The 22,023-nt window shown below is 42.2% G+C and overlaps 1 protein-coding gene across 6 annotated transcripts in view; it reads right to left on the bottom strand.

Moving 5' to 3' along the window:
* The window catches only part of PIWIL1 (piwi like RNA-mediated gene silencing 1), a 34,508-nt gene that overhangs the window by 981 nt on the left and 11,504 nt on the right, over positions 1–22,023 (bottom strand). For 4 of the 6 annotated variants that reach the window (XM_050747691.1, XM_050747693.1, XM_050747692.1 and 1 more), the window contains exons 10-20: positions 17,475–17,601; positions 17,016–17,133; positions 16,375–16,489; positions 14,915–15,102; positions 14,455–14,527; positions 10,610–10,810; positions 10,389–10,492; positions 8,823–8,893; positions 8,515–8,668; positions 4,043–4,168; positions 26–173 (exon numbers count right to left, since the gene is read on the bottom strand). In XM_050747691.1, the coding sequence (XP_050603648.1) occupies positions 26–173; positions 4,043–4,168; positions 8,515–8,668; positions 8,823–8,893; positions 10,389–10,492; positions 10,610–10,810; positions 14,455–14,527; positions 14,915–15,102; positions 16,375–16,489; positions 17,016–17,133; positions 17,475–17,601 (1,425 nt within the window). Of the gene's footprint in view, positions 1–25; positions 174–4,042; positions 4,169–4,189; positions 7,396–8,514; positions 8,669–8,822; positions 8,894–10,388; positions 10,493–10,609; positions 10,811–14,454; positions 14,528–14,914; positions 15,103–16,374; positions 16,490–17,015; positions 17,134–17,474; positions 17,602–22,023 lie in introns of those variants that run through there. The other 2 variants (XM_050747695.1, XM_050747696.1) reach the window with 2 other exon arrangements.

The following is a 22,023-nucleotide window of genomic DNA, read 5'->3' as shown; positions in this document are numbered from 1 at the left end:
AACATCAACAAGTAGAAACACTTACTGGCCAGTTATAATAGATGTGACACAGCTTGTAAGTCAACCGCTGTATGTGGTCCGGCTTCAGGCCGCTGTTGTCATAGATGACGTTGTAATGTGTGGGAGAAACACTGCCACTTCTCACAGCCTGGCTCACAATAAAAAAATCATACCTGGAATTACAGAAAACACATGGATGTATTGAAAACTGAAACTAGGATGATTCCAGTTTCTGACAGTGAAAAGCTCTGTACTACTCTTCAGTGTAAGTTACCAGAGTAACCTCATCTCTTCTCACGCTGTAACGTGTTTCCTTGAAGTCCAGGCGCGTGTTATTCATGAACCATTTGGGACTGTTTATGTGTGAATGATGTTTATCGTAAAGATTATGATTTTGATTTTAAATATCTGTCATGATGCCTCCCAGCAGAACCAAGCTTTTCATATGGGTGGTAATAACTATGGCATACTTGGCTAGTTCCTGTTTTCTACTCCCACCCCCAAACCATGTGACTGAGCCTTCAGACTCCGGAAGCACAACCTGTGGGGCAGTGAGTCAGTCGAGCTTCAGGGACTGTTACTCCCCAAACATGCTTTTACCACGGAACCTTGTCCCCTCTTGCTGTTCCCATTGTTATTGAACAAAAATATAATTCATTTTAATTCCCAGGAATTTAATGCAAATCTTCAAGAGGAAGGGAACATGAAAGAATATAAACTAGTATAGGACCAAATGGAAGAACAAAAACCAAGCATAGCCATCCTTTGGGAATTGGTTCCAGGACCTCCTGAGGATACCCAAATCCTCGGATGCCCAGGTCCCTAACATAAAATGATGTTGTCTTTCTATAACCTCCCATATACTTGAAAGTATCATCTTTAGATTATAATTCCTAATACAATGCAAATGCTATGTAAATAGTTGTTTTACTGTATTGTTGAAGGAATAACGACAAGAAAAAGTCTGTACATGCTCAGTACAGACTTTTTTCCAAATAATTTTGAATCCATGGTTGCAGGACCTACAGATATAGAGAGCCGCCTGTAGTACAAAGATGAAGGAATACACATTAGATTTTTTTTTCATTTTCTTGGTACCAATAAAATATCAATCCAGAGATATTGTAATTTGACCCAATAAAGATTTAAGGAAATTAACCCTGCAATTTATTATGCCCATCGAAACTAGTGAAATCAGGAAAGCAGAACTGATCTACAACAGACTGCACAGCTACTTTTTCAAAGAATGAGGAGTTAAGAAATGTTAAACGACTTGTTCAGAAAGAACAGAGAAATCACGCCAGGGCTGGACTCCAAGCCTGGCTTCCCGGCTTAGGCACAAACCATTTGCAGTGCTGGTGATTAGAGATGACTTTGGTGGTCATTAAGAGAGGGCTTCTCAGCGGCGACAAAAGCAAAAATTGACAAATGGGACCTAATTAAAGAGTGTCTGCACAGCAAAAGAAACCATCATCAGAGTGAACAGACAACCGACAGAATGGGAGAAAATTTTTGCAATCTACCCATCTGACGAAAGTCTAATATCTAGAATCTACAAGGAACTTAAGCAAATTTACAAGAAAAAGAAGAAACATTACAAAGTGGGCAAAGGGCAAGAACAGACACTTCTCAAAAGAAGAAATTTATGTGTCCAAGAAATATACACAAAAAAGCTCAACATCACTGATTATTAGAGAAATGCAAATCAAAACCACAATAAGATATCATCTCACACCAGTCAGAATGATGATTATTAAAAAGTCAAGAAAAAACAGATGGCAAGGCAGAGGAGAAACAGGAATGCTTTTACACTATTGGTGGGAATGTAAATTAGTTCAACCATTGTGGAAGACAGTGTGGCAATTCCTCAAAGATCTAGAACCAGAAATACCATTTGACCCAGCAATTCCATCACTGGGTATATACCCCAAAAAATATAAATAATTCTATTATAAAGATACATGCACATGTATGTTCATACAGCACTATTCACAATAGCAAAGACATGGAATCAACTCAAATGCCCATTAATGAGAGACCGGATGAAGAAAATGCGGTATATATACACCATGGAATACTATGTAGCCATACAAAGGAACAGATCATGCTCTTTGCAGGGACATGGATGATGCTGGAAGCCGTTATCCTCAGCAAACTGACGTGGGAACAGAAAACCTAACACCGCATGTTCTCACTTATAAGTGGAAGTTGAACAATGAGAACACATGATCATGGACGGGAATAACACACACTGGGGCCTGCTGGGGGACAAGGGGCAGGAAGAGCATCAGGATAAATAGCTAAAGCATGTGGGGCTTAACACCCAGGTGATGGGTTGGTAAGTGCAGTAAACCACCATGGCACACGTTTACCTACGTAACAAACCTGCATGTCCTGCACGTGTGTCTCGGAACTTAAAATAAAACTAAAAACAAAACAAAGAGTGGGCTTCTCCAGGTGTCCGAATTGCATCAGTAGTTGCTACATTTTAATAATATCTAGTGAAAACTCATGACTTTTTTTATACTTCATTATTCAACTGGGATTTTGCCCAATTTGTTTAAGGTAGTTACTATCTTCAGGCCAATGTCACATCTGCGCTTTGGTATTCATAGTAGTAGTAATGTTGGAAAGCATCGGGGGTCGTTTTGAATGGTGAAAGAGAATCCTGCAGAAATGAATTTGCTATGTTAATATCTTAGCTTTGTTTTGTCTTTCTAGCCAATTTTTTCCCAATAGGTTAGAATCCTTCTGAGCCAATGCCGTAACATCTGTCTGAGAAAAAGACAGAAATCCAAGATAATGTATTTCACAATAAAAATTTCTCTCCACTGTCAGATAACACAGCAGACTAGATAAGACTAAACTCTGTATGCTATTATCCTTTTCCACCTAAAGTCACTATAGTTTTGCCTCATTCACCCAAGGTTCACACAGGAAAAGTGTTCCCCATGTCAACTTTGCATACAGGCCGAGACTATTCTGTTAAAGTCGCCTTCCTCACAAAGGTTCCAAAGCACCTAAGTGTAAAAACAGAAGCTCTCCCAACGGTTTGCTCTCCTGAGGAGAGAGTTAACTTAGAATGACTGATGGGCTGCCATCACGAATGTGCTCACCGCATTGACACCACCTCCCACAAAAGAGTTTTTGAGGAACTCACTAAAAATGGAACAAGTTTTGGCTGGGCACGGTGGCTCATGCCTGTAATCCCAGCACTTTAGGAGGCTGAGGCCAGTGGATCACTTGAGGCCAGGAGTTTGAGACCAGCCTAGCCATCATGGTGAAACCTCGTCTCTACTAAAAATACAAAAATTAGTTTGGCATGGTGGTGCGTGCCTGTGATCCCGGCTATTCAGGAGACTAAGGCACGAGAATTCCTTGAACCCAGGAGGTAGAGGTTGCAGCGAGCTGAGATTGTGCTACTGCACTCCAACCTGGGGAACACTGCGACTCTGTCCCAAAAAAAGAGGGCCAAGTTTCCTGACTTTACCACTGAATCCTCCTCCTGTGCTACTAAGGCCATTTCCCGGTGCCCGCCAGTGCCCGCTGGAAGCTCCGGCTGGCATTCTGCTTTTCTCACGGTCGGTGAGTGCGGCTCCCGGATGCACACAGCAGCTCGGCTCAGCAGCCACTTTTCTCATAAGCACCTCTGTCTCAGATAAAACTTCTTGACCTTTAGAAAACTAAGTGTATTACAAATCTAAACATTTTTTACTAGAAAACAGTCTGTGGATAGGTTATGTATTTAAAAAATACAAAAGCAATCTACAGAAGCAATTCTTAATCTCCACATATGTAGTAAATACCACAGAAAATAATCCTCTTCCCCCAACAAAAAACTGTACTTGGAAACCTCTGATCAGACGCTAGGAAACCATGGGCTTTATTAATTATGTTTGACCAAATTAGTTGAAAAAATTAATGTTTATAAAAAATATAAGAACAAAAGTAAACTGTATTAAAACTAGTAAAGCATAGGGGCCATGCTAAAGAAACCACCACCAAGGAGAAAACAAGCTTCAGCTCATCACACGGAACTTACCATTCCGGTCTGGTAACCTCTACGTCAATGACCGTTCCAGGCAGTGGATTCTGAAGTCTTCCTCCAGACTGAGCGAAAAATCTGGCGTTCACTCTTTTCTTCACCACAATTACCGTTAGTCTAGGGCTTAAAAATGATGACGAATGTAACTACATTTAGCCAGTCATATTTTCAGGGCACTCATTCATTCAGGTGTTCACATGCTCCGTGTAAACAGGAACACACCCCTCCTGGGGCGTGTCACCTGTCCAGGTTGTGGAGAAGGATCAGGATTTTACTCTTGACAGGAGTAAAGACCAGGGATAAACGGTGAGAGGGAAGCCAAACGGCACCTGTGTCCGGTGACACGCGGTCACGTAGATGGTTTATCCACAGACCAAACACGTTACATACCTATCACACCAAAATGTGAAACCCAGCATGTCTTCAAAATTCAGTTTATAACAGTCTTCAGTGGGCGTTTTCTACCATGTAGAAAATATAATACTAACTCTAGAATCTTTGCTAGGTAAGTGGATTTAAGTAGTGCTTTTCAAAATTACTGGTTCCCAATATATCAGGGGACACACACACACACACTCTCACACACACATACTACATATTCATATACCTTTTTCAGGAGTAGCTGCTTCATTTCATATTAGTGTTTCACTGGAGTCTCAAATGACATTTTGTGCAGACCCTAGGACAGCCCCATACTCCTTGGCCTACCACATGTCAGATGCATCCATACTAGAGGATGCCCTTTTCAGTCATCTGTCCCCACCTGGGTTCTTCAGGCGGCTCTCCTATGTCACGGTTCATCAGGCTTCTTGGCCTGGACACATCTGTGCACGCTCAGCTGTCCTCGCTGGCAGATCCCTGGCCCTTCTGCCATGCCCTCTGACCCTGCTGAGAGCAGCCCTGCACTGTGTGGTCTGCTCGAGTACCTTTCACATCCTTCTCCACCCGCTCCTCCAGGCTCACTTCAAATCCTTCTGAAGCAGCCACACTTGTACACACATAATCCACATAGTTAATCCACGAATTAGAACAGGTAGTAATTAGAACAGCGCTGCCAGGTAGTAAGCACTAGATAAATATAATTATTAGCACCTCCATCTCCAATTACCACGTTAGTTCCTTAAGAGGGCAGATACACTTGATTTCCAGCACTGGGAAGCAGAGGGTTTTATGCAGTATGGACCTAAGTAATGTTTGACTCAGCAATTTTGCTGATGTTTTTCACTGAAAATTAAACAGGGCAAGAAACTCAGCGAGAGTACTTGAGTAAGCAGACGACATCCTCAGAAATGTCCCTCTCTGCCTATGTAGACTACTGCTGCCCAGCGACTGCCCGCTGTAACAGCTCTGAATATAACAAAACCGCAATGAACGTGTTGAAAAAATGTACAGCCTTCTGTTTCAAATGCCTCTGCCGCTTACAGAGATTAAGTTCAGCATAGGGCCTTGTTAGAAAGTGATTACTATCTAGGACTTTATGATAGCATCCAAAACAAGTATCGGTCTTGGGAACAGAAGGACATAAGGTGGATAATATTAATCCTGTAACATCACAAGAAACAATTTAGCAAATATAGTAACAGAAAAGCAGGTCACAAATATGCTGGCATGACTTTCTGATTTGTTCTTGTATCAAACATTCTAAATCAGCTACCCTGTGATGCATCTCTATAAAAGCTTAAAAGCAACATTTCAATTTAAAAGCAAACATTGTGGTTCTAATGATAACTTTTTATCTATCTATCTATCTATCTATCTATCTATCTATCTATCTATCTATCTATCTATCTATTTTGAGAAGGAGTCTCGCTCTGTCGCCCAGGCTGGAGTGCAGTGGCGCAATCTCGGCTCGCTGCAAACTCCGCCTCCCGGGTTCACGCCATTCTCCTGCCTCAGCCTCCCGAGTAGCTGGGACTACAGGCACCCGCCACCGCGCCCAGCTAATTTTTTGCATTTTTAGTGGAGACGGGGTTTCACCGTGTTAGCCAGGATGGTCTCCATCTCCTGACCTTGTGATCCACCCGCCTCGGCCTCCCAAAGTGCTGGGATTACAGGCGTGAGCCACCACGCCCGGCCAATGATAACTATTATACAAACATTGAAGTCCAAACTTTGCATTTTTTAAAAGTGAAGAATAATTCTCAGATATTCTACCTTTACATACAACTTGAAGGCTTTTCCCAAGAGAACTGTCTGCCATGTATTGAATACTGAATACTTACTGGATACTGTGTGAAGTGCATTATGTATATTTTCATTTACTCCTTTCAATGCCTCACTTAACTGTTCCCCTCTTCTACAAATGAAAGTAAAGCTGGGATTAACCGAACTCTGATTTTAAGACATATTGCTCTTTACCACTGATCTCTACTGCCACCAATTACCAGCACAGTTCACAGTGTGCCATCTACTTCACGCAACAGTGTGCTAAGAGTCAGCCCAAGCAGTCGGCTCAGGTTCTTCTTCCCTGCAACACTGTGTTCCCACCTGCTGACGGAGCTGGGCAGGTGCACCCAGCAGCTGCACCAGGCTCTACTCTGCACACTCGGGACGACTGTTCACAGGTACTCATTCACTAGGGTGGCAACCTCCTCTTCAAGAGCCGTTTCTGCCAGTCCTTCTGGGAATCAAACCCAAAGGACCCTAAGAAACAGAGATGACCCAGCAAGGCCAAGAGTATGTACTCCTAGTAGCCCAACAATTCAGCTCGAGGGAATGTGACGAACTTGCACAATGACCTCTATTCATCATTTCTTGACAATCTTCACTTCGGGTATGAGGAAATGACAATGAAGACTAGAAAACACTGTGTGTTCAAGTAGTAAATCACAGGAAAAAAAGAGTAGGAAAGAAGCAGTCCAAGTTAGATCCTTCTTTACTCCCTGTGACACACACCACACCATACCTCCCCACACAGACAGAAAGGTCAAGTCAGAGAACAGTATAAAATAAGGCTTAGAAAGCCTGAAAACAAAAAAGTATCATTATTTGACAAAATATAAGCATTAAGAGTCTTAAGGGAATAGGAAAGAACATTAACTTTCATTTGAAAAATATTTTAAAAATGCGTAGTCTTTTAATATGAAACACAACTATTTCAAAAAAGATAAAAACACTCCTGACTTTCTCTGAGACCTTCATGGCATCACATCTCATTTTAAGAAGCGTCTGGGATAAACACTCATTGTGTGGGGCCTTTTAGCATTGGCCAAAGATGACTCAGAAGGCCCTTAGTAGAAATCAGGAATGAGCTCTTGGTGCTTGTCCTTTTCCTACGTACCAGGTAAAATCAAGCCCCCGATGTGGCCAGTGGCTTTCTGAATCCCTCCTTTCTATAATGATACAAAGTGCTGAAATACAAGAATAATGGGCGTGTAATACGTATGTGCAAGCACACAAAACAGGATTCAAGATCTTCCAAATATCCTGAAAAGTTCAATCTTTAAATCTGTACTCTACTATGCACTTAGCCCTTAATACAACCATCCCTGATTTCAAATCACTCACAGATCTGATAAAGAGAAAGAGGACTAGTTAATGTAACTTATTAAAACGGCTATCTTGCAATGGTACACATTTTATTGACTCATAATGGCACTGATGGAAATGGTTGTAGGCGAGCAGAGGAAGACAAAAACCAATATGGGTTTCACAGGAAAACAAGTGCAGATCTGGATACTATCCTCGGCCATCCACATCGCTTACAGGGAGAAAGCAGAGGCCGGGAGTTGTGGCTTACGCCTGTCATCCTAACACTTTGGGAGGCTGAGGTGGTGGATAACCTGAGGGTGGGAGTTCAAGACCAGCCTGGCAAACATGGTGAAACCCTGTCTCTATGAAAAATATAAAAATTAGCCAGGTGTGGTGGTGCACACCTGTAATCCCAGCTACTCAGGAGGCTGGGGCCGGAGAATTGCTTGAACCTGGGAGGCGGAGGTTGCAGTGAGCTGAGATCGTGCCATTTCACTCCAGCCTGGGCAACAGAGACTCTGTCTCAAAAAAAAAAAAAAAAAAAAAAAAGGAGAAAGGAGAACCACCCCCTGCCCCATGAGACTAGATGCTCACCAATCACCTTACTGATCAAACACTAGTCAAGTCCACAAGGAAATGAAACAAGTATTCAGTAAGTTAAGACTGTCATGAACGCTGATTTCAAGAGTGAATCCTGTGGATACCGTTGGAGGTACAGAATTATCAGATATCTGCGCTCCAAGGTCTTAGGTAAGAAGGCCGATCGATGATTGGTAATGGTGTCTTACCGTGCTACCCTGTGAAGGAATGACCTTCTATACTACCCCTCAACACAGCCTTCTCGTGAAAATTTTCCAATAGATTTCCCTCTGCCCTTCCCATTACCCCAAAGGCCCTACTGTCCCTATCAAGTTAGCTTCTCCCTTACCCTTTCATCTTGTGATGCTAATTTCAAAGATGTGCAGTTTTAGAAAAGGCTTTACAATTTGCATGCTTACTTGTAACCTCTACCAATGGATTTTAGACAATCCAAAAACTGTGGCACTTCGTAGTTCACCAGTGTTTTGAGCTGGCCGTCTCCTACGCCATCACGGTACACGATGATCCGGCTGGGCATGTACTCATTGCAGCTATTCCAAGCCCTCAGAGCAGCTGAAACAGGCCAGAGAAGTTTTACATCAATTCATGCCTACAACACAACTAGTCTGTTCTTCCCCAATTCTGGGCACATCAGTAACACAGCTGAGGGTAATTTCTGGAAGACCCCAGTTTAGACAGCAGAAAGGCGACCCCACAGGAGACTAACCTTGCAGGCAGACTTTGAGCCCATCTACCAGCTCCTGTCCTCTATCCTGAAATATGCAGCGTGAGAACCAGCTATTCAGAGAAAAACACAACCAGAATGAGAATGCAATTGTCTATCAATTTTTCCTTTCTGAATTATTCTATATTTATTTCACTCTTAACAATCTGTCATCTTTGTAACTGCCTTAAAGACATCTGCTACCATCTCCAAATACTTCATAAAACCTTATACAGAGGGAGCAGGATACAGGAGATCCCGTATCAGCATCACAAACTGTGTCTGTTTTCATTACAAATCACTACCATGATTCCAGCTGCTGGGGAGAAAATAGGATTTAGTTAAATTTAAATACCCAGAGGTGCTGTCCAGGTTTACTACACCTAAATACACACAGAAGCACACTCATGGCTATGCTCTTGAGAAACCATTCATTGTAAGTTTCACTCTTCTAAAAGATAAAAGACCTTCAGCTCCATCCATCACCTCTAGCAAACTAATGCAGGAACAGAAAACCAAATACCACGGGTTTTCACTTGTAAGTGGGGGCTAAATGATGAGAACTCACGGGCACAAAGAGGACAACAGACACCAGGGCCTACTTGAGGGTGGAAGGTGGGAGGAGGGAGAGGAGCAGAAAAAAATAACTACTGGGTACTAGGCTTAGTACCTGAGTGATGAAATAACCTGAACAACAAACCCCAAGACATGAGTTTAGCTATGTAACAAACCTGCACACGTACCCCTGAAACTAAAAGTTAAAAATGATAAAAGACCTTGAAACATATCCATTACTAATGTCAACTACTAATGTGCCTTCAATTTTCATATATTACTATTCTTGGCAATTCCCTTAGTTCCAAGAAAAGCACTGAAAAATAATGTTATGTTGAAATACAAGTGACTGGGTAAACTGAAGTGGTTTTTCTACATGAAAATGTGAAACTACATTTCAGTGGCCAGTAAATATTATTAAACAAACACATTTTATTTTTATTTATTTATTTATTTATTTTTGAGACAGAGTTTCACTCTTATTGCCCAGGCTGGAATGCAGTAGCACGATCTTGGCTCACCACAATCTCCGCCTCCTGAGTTCAAGCGATTCTCCTGCCTCAGCTTCCTGAGTAGCGGGGATTACAGGCATACACCATGCCCGGCTAATTTTTTTTGTATTTTTAGTAGAGATGAGGTTTCTCCATGTTGGTCAGGCTGATCTCAAACTCCCAACCTCAAGTGATCTGCCCGCCTTAGCCTCCCAAAGTGCTGGGATTACAGGCCTGAGCCACCACACCCGGCCTAAACAAATACATTTTTAGAGAGTCACATTTAACAAGATGTACTTGCCAATACATATGACAAAGAAAAAAATCTGAAATGCAGTTTGACTAATATAGGATGAAGGTCATTCAAGAGCTAGAGTAGGTCATTATTTTTCTTTGCTAAATTTGTTGCCATGTGTAACTGAGAAACTGGAAGGATAACAACGAAGAATGAACACTACTCCCGAACCTGCAGACCCCTGCTTTGTGTCCTCACTGCTACCCACAGTAGCCCAGTCTCACTCACCGGGTCATCCCTTCATTGATGCTGGCAACAAATCCTGCAATTGACCTCCGTCCAGCTGTGGTGTCATGGTAACAATCAATGCCAACGATCATCGCTAGCTTCAGCTTGAATACAAATGTGGTAATTTTAGATACAGCAGAGTACTAGCAACATTTAAAAAGTAAATCCACTTTCTTAAATACCAATTTTAAAACTGCATCTACCAATTAAATCAAACTCACGGGGATGTCCACCCTCCAAAGCTCTCCTCCCATCTTGCAATTCATCTGCAGGGCAATCTTTGTAGCAATGGCCATGACAGTTTGCTGTTTGCCTAAGGTTCGGGCCACCACACACTGACTTGGGGTAGGGCAATCTGTACACAGGTATTTTTTAATAGCATCATATTTGTCCTTCCGATTACTTGACAACAGACAGACAACCTAAAAACAAAGCGTCCTCGTTACAAAGAATCAGGAGACAGATGATTAAGAGTAAGGGAGAGGACAGGAAACTAAACTCACCTGTGGAGTATCAAGGTCAAGAACATGACCATTTATTTTACCGTTTACTTCAGCCACACAGCTAATCAGTAGGACATTAACAAATACTGCTCATCATGTTCAACTAAATAAATGCGTGTGAAGCAAATAAATCATGTTAAGCAAACTACGAGTCAAAACTGAATACTGTTTAAACTTGAAAGCTTAAATATGCTCTATGTAACCAGTGTGGAAAAATTTAGAGACAGAAAACAGGGTAATATAAGTTAGTGATAAGTGACAGGTAGACAAATCAAAGATTTTTTACAGTCTTAATTTACTCATGATTCACCTATGATCATAACTTGTAAGATTTAAAGCTCTGGATTGAGAATCTGATCAAACTATGAACTTTCACAGGAGGTCCATGGACAATTTTGGGGACAAACAGAGCGCCTGATCTAAATGTACCCCTGCCCCAATTCTGGGCATCCAAGTTTAACTTTCTGGAGTGTTTTGTTTTGTTTTTGAGACGGAGTTTTGCTCTTGTTGCCCAGGCTGGAGTGCAGTGGCGCAATCTCGGCTCACTGTAACCTCTGCCTCCTGGGTTCCACTGATTCTCCTGCCTCAGCCTCCCGAGTAGCTGGGACTACAGGTGCACACCACCACGCCTGGCTAATTTTTGTATTTTTAGTAGAGATGGGGTTTCACCATGTTGGCCAAGATGTTCTCAATCTCCTGGCTTGTGATCCGCCTGCCTCGGCCTCCCAAAGTGCTGGGATTACAGGCATGAACCACCACGCCTGGCCTGAATCCAGCTTTTAACTCACTGTCATGTTCTCCAATTTATGTTCCCAGATTCTTCTCTTCCCTTTCTATAGTGCCCAGCAAAATAATTTTCCCACCTTGGGTGTTTCCATTACCCAGATAACATAATAGATATCTGCTTGTGGGATTTAAAGTGTGAGACGGAGGGCTAAAATAATAAACACATGAGAGGAAGCCAATGCATTTCTTAGGCTTACAGCAACACAGATGTATTGTTTACCATGAAATCTGTCTTTGCCAGCTCATTGCAATGTGGCTGTACGAAAACTCAACGGGGCAGAAGAAACTCGTCCTGGCACTCGCTGCCCCACAACGTGCTGCTGTCTTCAGAATGTTTCCCGTCAACTAGAAATGTACTTTCCATTTGTTTTAAAAAATAGCCAAGGATATACATGTCTAATAATCAGTGAAATCGTTGAACTGATTATTCGCATGCATGTCATTTTCCCCTCCTACTTTACAATCATAATCACATAATAGTATAACTTATCATAAATTTCCTTACCACTTAAATTTTAATCTCATAGTGTTGTTCTATCTTTTGTAAGTTCCATGTTCCCTCAGCAGATCTGTGGCAATTTTATGCTACAGATATAAAAAGCAATAGGAAGGTACTGAACTTCTACGTCTCACCCACTACAGTCCCAGGCTACTATTACCTTTGTGTGTCAGTTTTCTAACAATCATCAACCAACTCGGCTAAAAATAAGGAGAACTGAAGTACTTGACTTGGAGATTTTATCAGGCAGGGCCCCACCAAAATAGATGGAATATTCAACCTGGACAAGTTGAGAGAACCTCAATAAAAGGACTACTTGTAAGACACCTTCCCCCACACCCAGGGGCTCACAGCAGCAAGAACAGAGCAGGGAACGGTGATGGGAACAGGGCGTGGGGGTGGAGAGTGCGAAGAACCCGCTGCAGGGGTCATGGCCTTTGGCCCGGCTGTGCTTTCACTTCTGCAAAGTCATGTCTAAGCCCTACTCTTTCTCTTCCACTAGGGACCAGGAAGTCTTGAGGCCACAATTCCAAGTTCTTGGACAAAGATTGAATGGAAAGGAGATTCTAGACCAAATGTGATTAAGATTTGGACAACTCCGGAGTTCCCTGACACTGAGTCTGACTCTATTTTGCTACATTACGCTGGGTGTGTGGACTTAAAAAGAAAACTATGACACTGCATCTCATGTTTATAAAGGCTACATTCTAGATGCAAACTAAAAACAATAACCACATCAATCTGATAGAATTTCAGGGTGGGGAGGAGTGTTCGAGAAGAAATGTAAGTTAGAAAACTTTAAAGTTGAAAACTCTGCTAGGAAACACAAGGGCAAGTTTGAGAAAAGCGTGTCAGCAGTGTGTGCAGGGGTGTGTCTGAGAGAGGAAGAGCAGGATGGCAGCCTGACTGCGTCTAAAGCACTGCCATGGTGAACAGGGCCAGGCTGTCGTCGTACAACATGTTGGTGCCTGGAACACAGAAGGCCCCGTTCTCAGCACTGGGGACACGACATGATCGAGGCAGATGGCCTTGCACTAGAAAGCAGTGTGCCAGAGTGACAGACAGTTTCTAATCAACGATTTATAGAAAGCTGGACAAACAGTGAAGTCAAGACATACCTGACAGGCTAAAAAACTAGTTTGAGAAAAGGGGGGTAATTTTCCCTTGAATAATTCAAAAAGCTTACTGGGATTGGGAAAAACGAAGAGTTACCTCAGACTCACTGAGTTTCAGGAGCTGACTGGAAGCAGCAGCAGCAACAGTGATTAACACGTCCTGGGCTACTAGGGAGGGGCCGGGCATGACAATGCTATTAAACTTCAGAAGCGCTATGAGGGTTCACTACTATTATTACTACCACCCAGTTTGTTCAGAAAAGGAAATAAAGCCAGAAGCACTTGAAGAGCAGGCAAATGGCTGAGCCGAGATGTGAACCCAGGGGTTTGATTTCAGAGTTTACCCTCTTAATAACTGTGCTACAGATTACAACAAAAACGGAACCACAGCACACACTTGCTGCACGTCCCCACAATTTCAGATCATGGATGAAAACCACCCGCCATTCAGTGGCTGCCATCAGCTAATGTCCCCATCTCCAATTCCTAACCATCTGCACCTTCCCCACGCCCACGCTAGGCAGCGAGACTCTGGCAAACCGGCATATGGGCTCTTCGGGACTCAGTCCTCCCCTCCTGAGTCATCACTCACTCACCTGGATGGGTGGGTCAAGCACACACACAACAACATGTTTGCAGATAACAGGGGAAAGAGCTTAGGAGAGTGGTTGAATCTGTATCCTGACCCCTCGGGGTGACGTGGATGCCCGTGGAAGCTGACAAGCTGCTGAGTGTCACTCAGGGCTCCCTGCTCTCTGTGACCCTGCTCTTCCCATACCTGGCACTAGGCTGTCTGGGGAGCTTCCATGTAATTACACAACCATACGTCTATGTGTGCTGAACAACAGCTGATTTTGACTTTTGTGCTTTCCTGTACTTTCCAAATTTTCTAGACTAAGTAAAGCCTTTGAGTCTGAATAAATTAAAGATGGCTTTGTTTTTCTCCACTCCTTCCTCACCTTTTGCAATGTGTAAACCAAGCTCCCAGGTACACAACTAAAGCCAGCATTAGCTTAGCTACTTTATGGTTACAAAACATATTTTGTGCCTAGTTTGAGAACCTAATAACATTTGAAAAAAGAACCCCAAGTTCCAAGATGTACAAATGCCCCCTCTGAAAAAGCTTTCACTGAAAACTGCCTATATGTCAATTAGCTACTTACTATCTGGGTGTCTGTTGTGACCTTTTGCTGTAAGACTCTTAAGTAGGCTTCAGTTCTATCATCCACTTCAATCCTAGAATGAAAGTACACAATCCAACATTCAGACAATGTAACGACAAATGGACCACGCATAAACACTTTCCTATGTAACACACGAAACATTTCTGTATAAAACATGAAATCAAACACCGAGACTAGCCATTCATTCAAAGGGCTGTTTCTAATACAAACAAGAGCAATAGTTGAAGCAGGTCTGAGAAACTGTCTGACTTGGTTGTTTCTTCCACCCATTCTTAGTTATTAAAATATATCTGTTTATCTACATTACAGGGAGCCATATCAAATCTTTCAATTAAATAACGTTGTTTGTATTTTTAATAGTTCCATCGCTTTCGAGTTCCCACCCCCTCCAAATGACTGCTAAGCAATTCTCAGAGCAGAAATGATTTGATTAACTTACATTATTGCTTTTTTCATTTGCATGCCCATGGCTGGTGTAACTTTAAACAGATTCTGTATCAATGAATTGGCTGCTTCATAATTTCTTCGCGTATAGATCAACAGCCAGTTATCTAGTGGCTTAACACTAATTAATGGTGCACCTCTTGTTTCTTTTGACCAATCTGCAAATTGTGGATTGTAATCAAACTAGAAGAGAGTTCAGACACACTGTAAATTCCATTGTAAGTTCTCAATCCTCAAGCCAAAAAGTCTTCAATAATTCTACCCCGGCATATTTTGAAACTTAGTGTACTACTCTCATACTTGAATTAAAGGGACAGAGAAAATGTCCTCGGAAGGGGCAGAGTCTAAAACGTATCCAAAGGATGATGGCAATTTTATTTAAAATACACTCATACTGACAGCTGCTCCTCAAATGCTTACTTGGACCAGGTACTTCCCTAAGTGCTTCAGTTGCATTCTCCTTAATCTTTCAAAAATCTTACAAGTATAGCTACTCTTTTCTTTAGAACGAAAATATTAAAAAATAAGGCTTTGAGAGTAAAGTAACTTGACTGAGGTGTTACATGCCACAAGCAAGCTACAAAAACATCTGACAGCAAGACAGACAGTGAAAGAAACACGAGGCACAGCACCCGAGTGCTGGTCATCACAGGGAGCAGCCCGGTGTCTTCTGTGTGTCCTGGCCACCTCCCTGACTGGCCTCATGCAGGGGATAGCATAAACGATGCAACCAGAATATTAAGTTACATTGTGAGATCACTGTTCACAGTACATTTCAAAGGCAGGAAGGACACCATTTTCTACAAAAAAAAAAAAAAAAAAAAAATTAAAAATGTTGGCACTTTACAGTGCTTTAATTACACTAAAAATATTTTTAGAATACTTGCTTTTCCTTTTCTGAAAACAAAACATAAAAGGTATCATAATAATTAATACATTATCTCTATAAACAAATGGTCCAGGCCAATCAAATCAGGGATTTTCCATCATTTTCATGGCAGTCAAAATACCAACCCAAGCAGATAGTTAGGATTCTACACTTTAGCTCAAGTTATTGAAAAAAATAATAATAAAAAAATATCAAACCGCTTTTAGCTAAGTCTTACAGATTATTTTTGAGGACCAAGCTACAGGCTCCACATTCTCTAGGGCTTCCACGTTTTCTCCTCCTGGGGTGTACCTATTTCTGAGGTCCTGGGCTGCTCACGTGGGTTGATAGAGAGTGGATGTGGAAGGGGAGAAGAGAAAGGTGAGGAAAAGATCATTCTGGCATGGAATTAAGTTATTCCCACTTGCTTTATTGTGATCTGACCCAAGTCTCACTTGATTGTCAACTTTAAAAACTGCCTTGCTAGGAGCTTGCAGTGAGCGGAGATTGCGCCACTGCACTCCAGCCTAGGGGACAGAGTGAGGCTCCGTCTCAAAAACAAACAAACAAACAAAAAACTGTCTTACTGTTTTTCCACCTTGGTGAATCTTTTCTGTTTGCAAAATTCTTCCCGAGAAGGACAATAAGTTGGAATCAAAGCTCAAACCCCAGTCTCGAAGCTCCCTTTGAACATTATCGTTTCTGTAAATTTAACACATTTACATGCCACTCAACAAAGAGACACAGCAAAAAAAACCCAGTCAAACAGGTAACCACTCCAGCCTACAACCCATTCCAATGTCGCTGTCAGGGTAAGGCGCTGGTGAGAATGCCAGCCAGCACAGGAGCATGATCATCGTTCTCTCACCACCTTCAGGCTTCTCTTCATGACATTGTTTAACTTAAAATTCTGATGCCCAAACTTTCTCCCCATCAAAGGAAACCCCTTGATATAACGAAGATAGGAAAAAGATTTGACCAGAAATATCTCCTTTTTCAGTTGTTACCTTTTTCTAACAGAGGAATTAGAAAGACTACGCGCTACGAAGTTTAACTTCATTATTTCCTGAGGAATAAGTGAGGTCACCAAGAACAAGCCCACCCCAAATACTACAGATACAAAAGGAGAAAGTTACTTTCTGCCACTCCCTCAAAAGATACCCCTCAAAGCCGCGTAAAATACTAAACCAAAAACGGAAACCATGCCCCAGTGAAATCAACGACTTACTTATGGATGTAATCAATGAGTCTTCCCACTTCACGCTGCCTTTGCTCAGGAGTTAGTCTTGTATGAACGGCTAAGTCTTTCATCACGTTAAAATCATTACGCATTTTATCAGTGAGGCCTTTAAATCAGATTTCAAGGCACAGGTTAAAGAATTAATAATCAGGTCTAGATATAAAGGCACAGGTTAAAGAACTAATAATCAGGTCTAGATTTAAAGGCACAGGTTAAAGAATTAATAATCAGGTCTAGATTTAAAGGCACAGGGTTAAAGAATTAATAATCAGGTCTAAATAACTGGAACACAGGGTGATGGTGACCGCGAATCCCCAGGAGGCAAAGCAGTTTTAATAAAAGGTTTTCGGGGGAAGGGAAGGGGAAGTAAAGGGATGTCTGAGGACTCCTAGGAAAAAAAGGGTAAATCCAGTGGCTTCCTTCCGAGTAAACGAAATGCAACAGTACCTGTAAGATAGCAGAGCTCAGGAATGAGCATGGCAGGCCCTGGCAGTGTCCCCCCGGGGCCCCGCCTTCTCTTGGGCTGGCTGACCAAGACGGGCTGCTTCAAGTCGGTGATCTCTTGGTTGTATTGCTGCTCAAGAGAGGAAAGCGTCGCGGGTCACGGCAAATGCCTGAGTAGTATCTCAGCGGGCAAAAGGGGTTTCATTTTTTTAAAAAATAAAGAACTGATCCAATAGCAAGGCTGATAATAGCTCCAGAGTAAAGTTTTAAAAGGCACTTTTTAACCTTCTTAAAACAGAGGTTGTGATTTCTATGCTCTACCGACTGCCCCATCCTTTTCCTAAAACCTGTGATGGTCCAGGAGAGTATGGTTCTGAGTCCGGGCTTGGTTCGTCACAGTTCTCATTGCTTAATGCTTTATTTCTTGGTTTAGAAACAGTAGTCTGTGTAACTCTGCATCTTCACCATAGGATGATTCCTCTAAAACTATTTTCTGTTATTGTGAGAACTTACTTTTGAAAGCAGTCTCACTGTAAGAATAAAGAGGGGGAGGGAAGAATGCTACAGGGCATTTTTAATCAGAAAAAGTTTTTATCGTATCTTGATCTTGTCAAGAAGTCAAATTTTGATTAAGAAGTATTAAGTTTCCCCATATAAAATCACTGCCCAAAATAAGTGTTTACAATTTGTAAAACAACAAAAATGACATTCGTGATTTTTTTTTTTTTTTGAGATGGAGTCTCGCTCTGTTACCCAGGCTGGAGTGCATGCGATCTTGGCTCACTGCAACCTCTGCCTCCTGGGTTCAGGTGATTCTCCTGCCTCAGCCTCCCGAGTAGCTCAGACTACAGGCATGCACCACCGTGCCTGACTAATTTTGTATTTTTAGTAAAGATGGGGTTTTGCCATGTTGGCCAGGCTGATCTCCAACTCCTGACCTCAGGTGATCTGCCCGCTTTGGCCTCCTAAAGTGCTAGGATTACAGGCGTGCGTCACCGCACCCAGCCAATATTCATGATTTAATGTTCTCAAAAGATGAGTTCTCTGGCCTCCAGCTCAGCTCTGCAATTCTAGAACCATGTCAGACTTTGAGTTTTCTTCACTACAGGTTCTGGTCCTGTGTTTCAAAGATCCTCTTTCCTACCATATCCTGTATCTTGCTGAAAACAGATTTTCTTAGCATCCTGCTTAATTCAGATCCAGCTTTAAAAAAAACAAAAACAAAAACAAAAAAAAAACAAAAACAAAAAAAAAAAACACAGCTCCACCGGGCACCCCAGAAGAACAAACCACACAGCTCCACCGGGCACCCCAGAAGAACAAACCACACAGCTCCACCGGGCACCCCAGAAGAACAAACCACACAGCTCCACCGGGCACCCCAGAAGAACAAACCACACAGCTCCACCGGGCACCCCAGAAGAACAACATCACAGCATGTCCTTAGTCTGTCTCTCATCAACAGACTAAGGGTACTTGCATATTTCTTATTCCTAGCATATGACAAGGTCCTGGCCATCTACTACAAACCCTTACGAATTAAGAAACCATGAATTCTAGCCCGTTCTCGACTTGTTCTGTATAGAAGCAACCATCCAGGAAAGAAGTTAATTTTCTTATTTCGAATAAGAAAACTGTAAGTAGAAGAACACTCACATCTGACCTCTGCTTCACGTAGCTATACGACCTATTTTATCACACGTTTTAGAATGAGGAGTCTGGGAATAGTTACCCTCCACACCACGTGCAAACACACACAGTGGAAGTGTGGCCGTATTTCAGAGTGTGCCCTCTCTCACCCTGTTTCACCCAAGGCCTTAAGTGCATGGTTCCTGATACAGAACTTGCACTCACACTGCCCCACCCCCGCCACCTTTCATATTCTTAGGGTTGAAACAGCCTGTCATTCATTCATTCATTCATTCATTCCTTTATTTATCTGAGACAGAGTTTCGTTCTGTCGCCCAGGCTGGAGAGCTGTGGTGTGATCTCAGCTCACTGCAACCTCTGCCTCCCGGGTTCCAGTGATTCTCCTGCCTCAGCCTCATGAGTAGCTGGGATTATAGGCACCCACCACCACACCCAGCTATTTTTTTTTGTATTTTTAGTAGAGATGAGGTTTCACCATGTTGGCGAGGCTGGTCTCATACTCCTGACCTCAGGTGCTCCGCCTGTCTCGGCCTCCCAAAGTGCTAGGATTACAGACGTGAGCCATCGCACCTGGCCCTGTCAAATATTTTTAAACATTTTCCTCTACACCTGAAAAAACAGCACTCTCATTTTTACTAGACATTACTGTTAAACATTTTATTTTAAAAACCAACTATAACCTTCTCTTCCAAACACCCTTCTTCTACTCTGTTTCCTAGATATTATCTTTAATCCCAAACCATCACTTACTACTAAAACTGTATTTCTACCAGAAAATCTAAGAATGTTTTCTTTTAAATATTTCAACATCAACCTCTTTCATTAATTATTTCTACTAAAGACAGCTGATTATCCCTGATTTCCAGAGAAGTCTTCCCTACAGAAAGAAGCTGACCTGAGATCTCAAACACAAGCATACAGGGTGTGTCCAACAGAGGGGACACAGCCCTGTGTTTAGTCTAAGGGTATAGTGGGGGACATGCCATGAGAATAAAGCAGCAGGCAGAGTCTCACGGAGAAAGACCACCACACTTCACAAGGCACAGGGCCACGGGCACCACATCATTTCTGGGGGGAAGGGGAAGAAGAAGAACAGATGGGTACGAGGTGATTGATCACAAGGCAGAGGAAATAAATACTAAGAGACTAGTTAAGTGAATTATAAAAATAGGGCCTGGACAGGAGATGCCAGTCATTTAGAAAAGGAGAAAAATGAAGGCAATTCAGAAAACAAGGTGAGTGACGGGTCTGGACAAAGAGGGAGTACTAGGAGGCAGGGGGAGGTGCAGAGATCTGATGTGTGACTCATCCACCATTTTTTTATTCAAATACCTGAGAGCCTACTTAGGCATGGAGTATATAAACCACAAAATCTCTTGCCTCTGTCCAAGCTACCTTCTCTGCACTGACCAAGAGCGCCGAGTAGGGGCCATGTTGGGAGGACAGAACACATTCAACATTGACAACATAGGAGAGGTATCTTTGAGTCATCCAAATACTTAGAACAACCAGGCAGCTAAGCTTAGACAAGTCTAGGCTGGAACTGGAAGTCTGGGGATTCTTAACATTTCATGCCTGAAGCCTGGGCAGAGGAGACTGGAAATCACCTAGGGAGTGAACGTAGAGTAAAAGGGGCCTGGGCAGAGCTCATTAGTATGATAACACGTAAAACACCGCTTACAGGAGGATGAGCTGCCACAGGACACTCAGTACCAGTCAGGGAAGGGGAGAGGTTCCACTGACCTTGCTTCAGGTTTAAATCACATTTTCAGCTGATGTTTCCTTCATATTTGCTGTTGATATATACCAACTTCTACCATCCCTGAGAGTGATTACTAAAATTAATGACAGAAAAATGCCACAACTCATTCCTCACAGTAACCTCTGACACCCAGAGGGATCCAGGTGAGGCATGGTTGGAGTCCTCAAGGAGTAAAGAGGCTGAAAACAGTGGGAGGAAAGGCACGCTGAAATGACCACTGGCTGTTTCCATCTTGCCAGGAATAAGGTCAGCCCTTCATGCAGCGTCTCATAGAATCCCTCCCTCCGCAGTGGCTTATGTTTTTAGTCACAGCCGAGCAGCTGGACAGCAGCACACACACCTTTCCAACGCCACTGGTAAGATGCACACTTTCCATGCAAAATACAAATACTTTTCATATTTAAGCTAATTTATCCAAAATTTTAGAAACAGGAAATACTCTATTTAAAGTAGATGAAGATGTGAAATGTTAGCAATTCAAAGACAAGTTTTGAGATTTTAATTGATAGTTTTCTAGAAATAATTTTCCTGCAATTTTAACATCAAATGGAATGTGACATTCTAAGGATTTGGGGACCAGATCTGCTCATCTCTGAATACTAAAACAATGTTGGCATGCATTCCTATATAAACAGTTTAATTTCTTCTAGTCAATAGTTGCTCTTTCTTGCTATTTGCCTTTGATGGTCTTTTCAAAACTAGAATCATCTCTTTAAAAACTGTTTTAGATGATCGCCCAAAAGATCAGTCTTTTGTAAATCAAAAGTTAAGAGTTATAACCCACAGGCAGCAGATTTAGCAGAAATGATACTGAAGGTTCCAAGATCTTTAATTCCCACCCCTGTCCAAGGTGAAATTAAGTGAAATGTTGATTATGGAGGGAGAAGACAGTATGGCAAGCTCTTAATTCCCACTGCTTACCACCTGTTATCCAACCTACTTGTCCTCCATAGGCTTCAATTCAAATGTAAGCTTTCATTCTACTGGAAAAAGGGAACCAAGACAGGGCACTTCTCATTATGTGAACTGTACCAAATAAAAAGAGGCATTTTAATAAATCTGATAATGAATAAAATAATGCTGTGATTGCCCTAACAAATACATTTACACACAGCTTTAAAAGCAACTTGTTCCAAATGT

Source organism: Macaca thibetana, chromosome 11 (genome assembly GCF_024542745.1).
Source record: "Macaca thibetana thibetana isolate TM-01 chromosome 11, ASM2454274v1, whole genome shotgun sequence".
In the NCBI taxonomy this organism is placed as follows: Eukaryota; Metazoa; Chordata; class Mammalia; order Primates; family Cercopithecidae; genus Macaca; species Macaca thibetana.
This window is presented reverse-complemented; position numbering and strand designations above follow the sequence as displayed.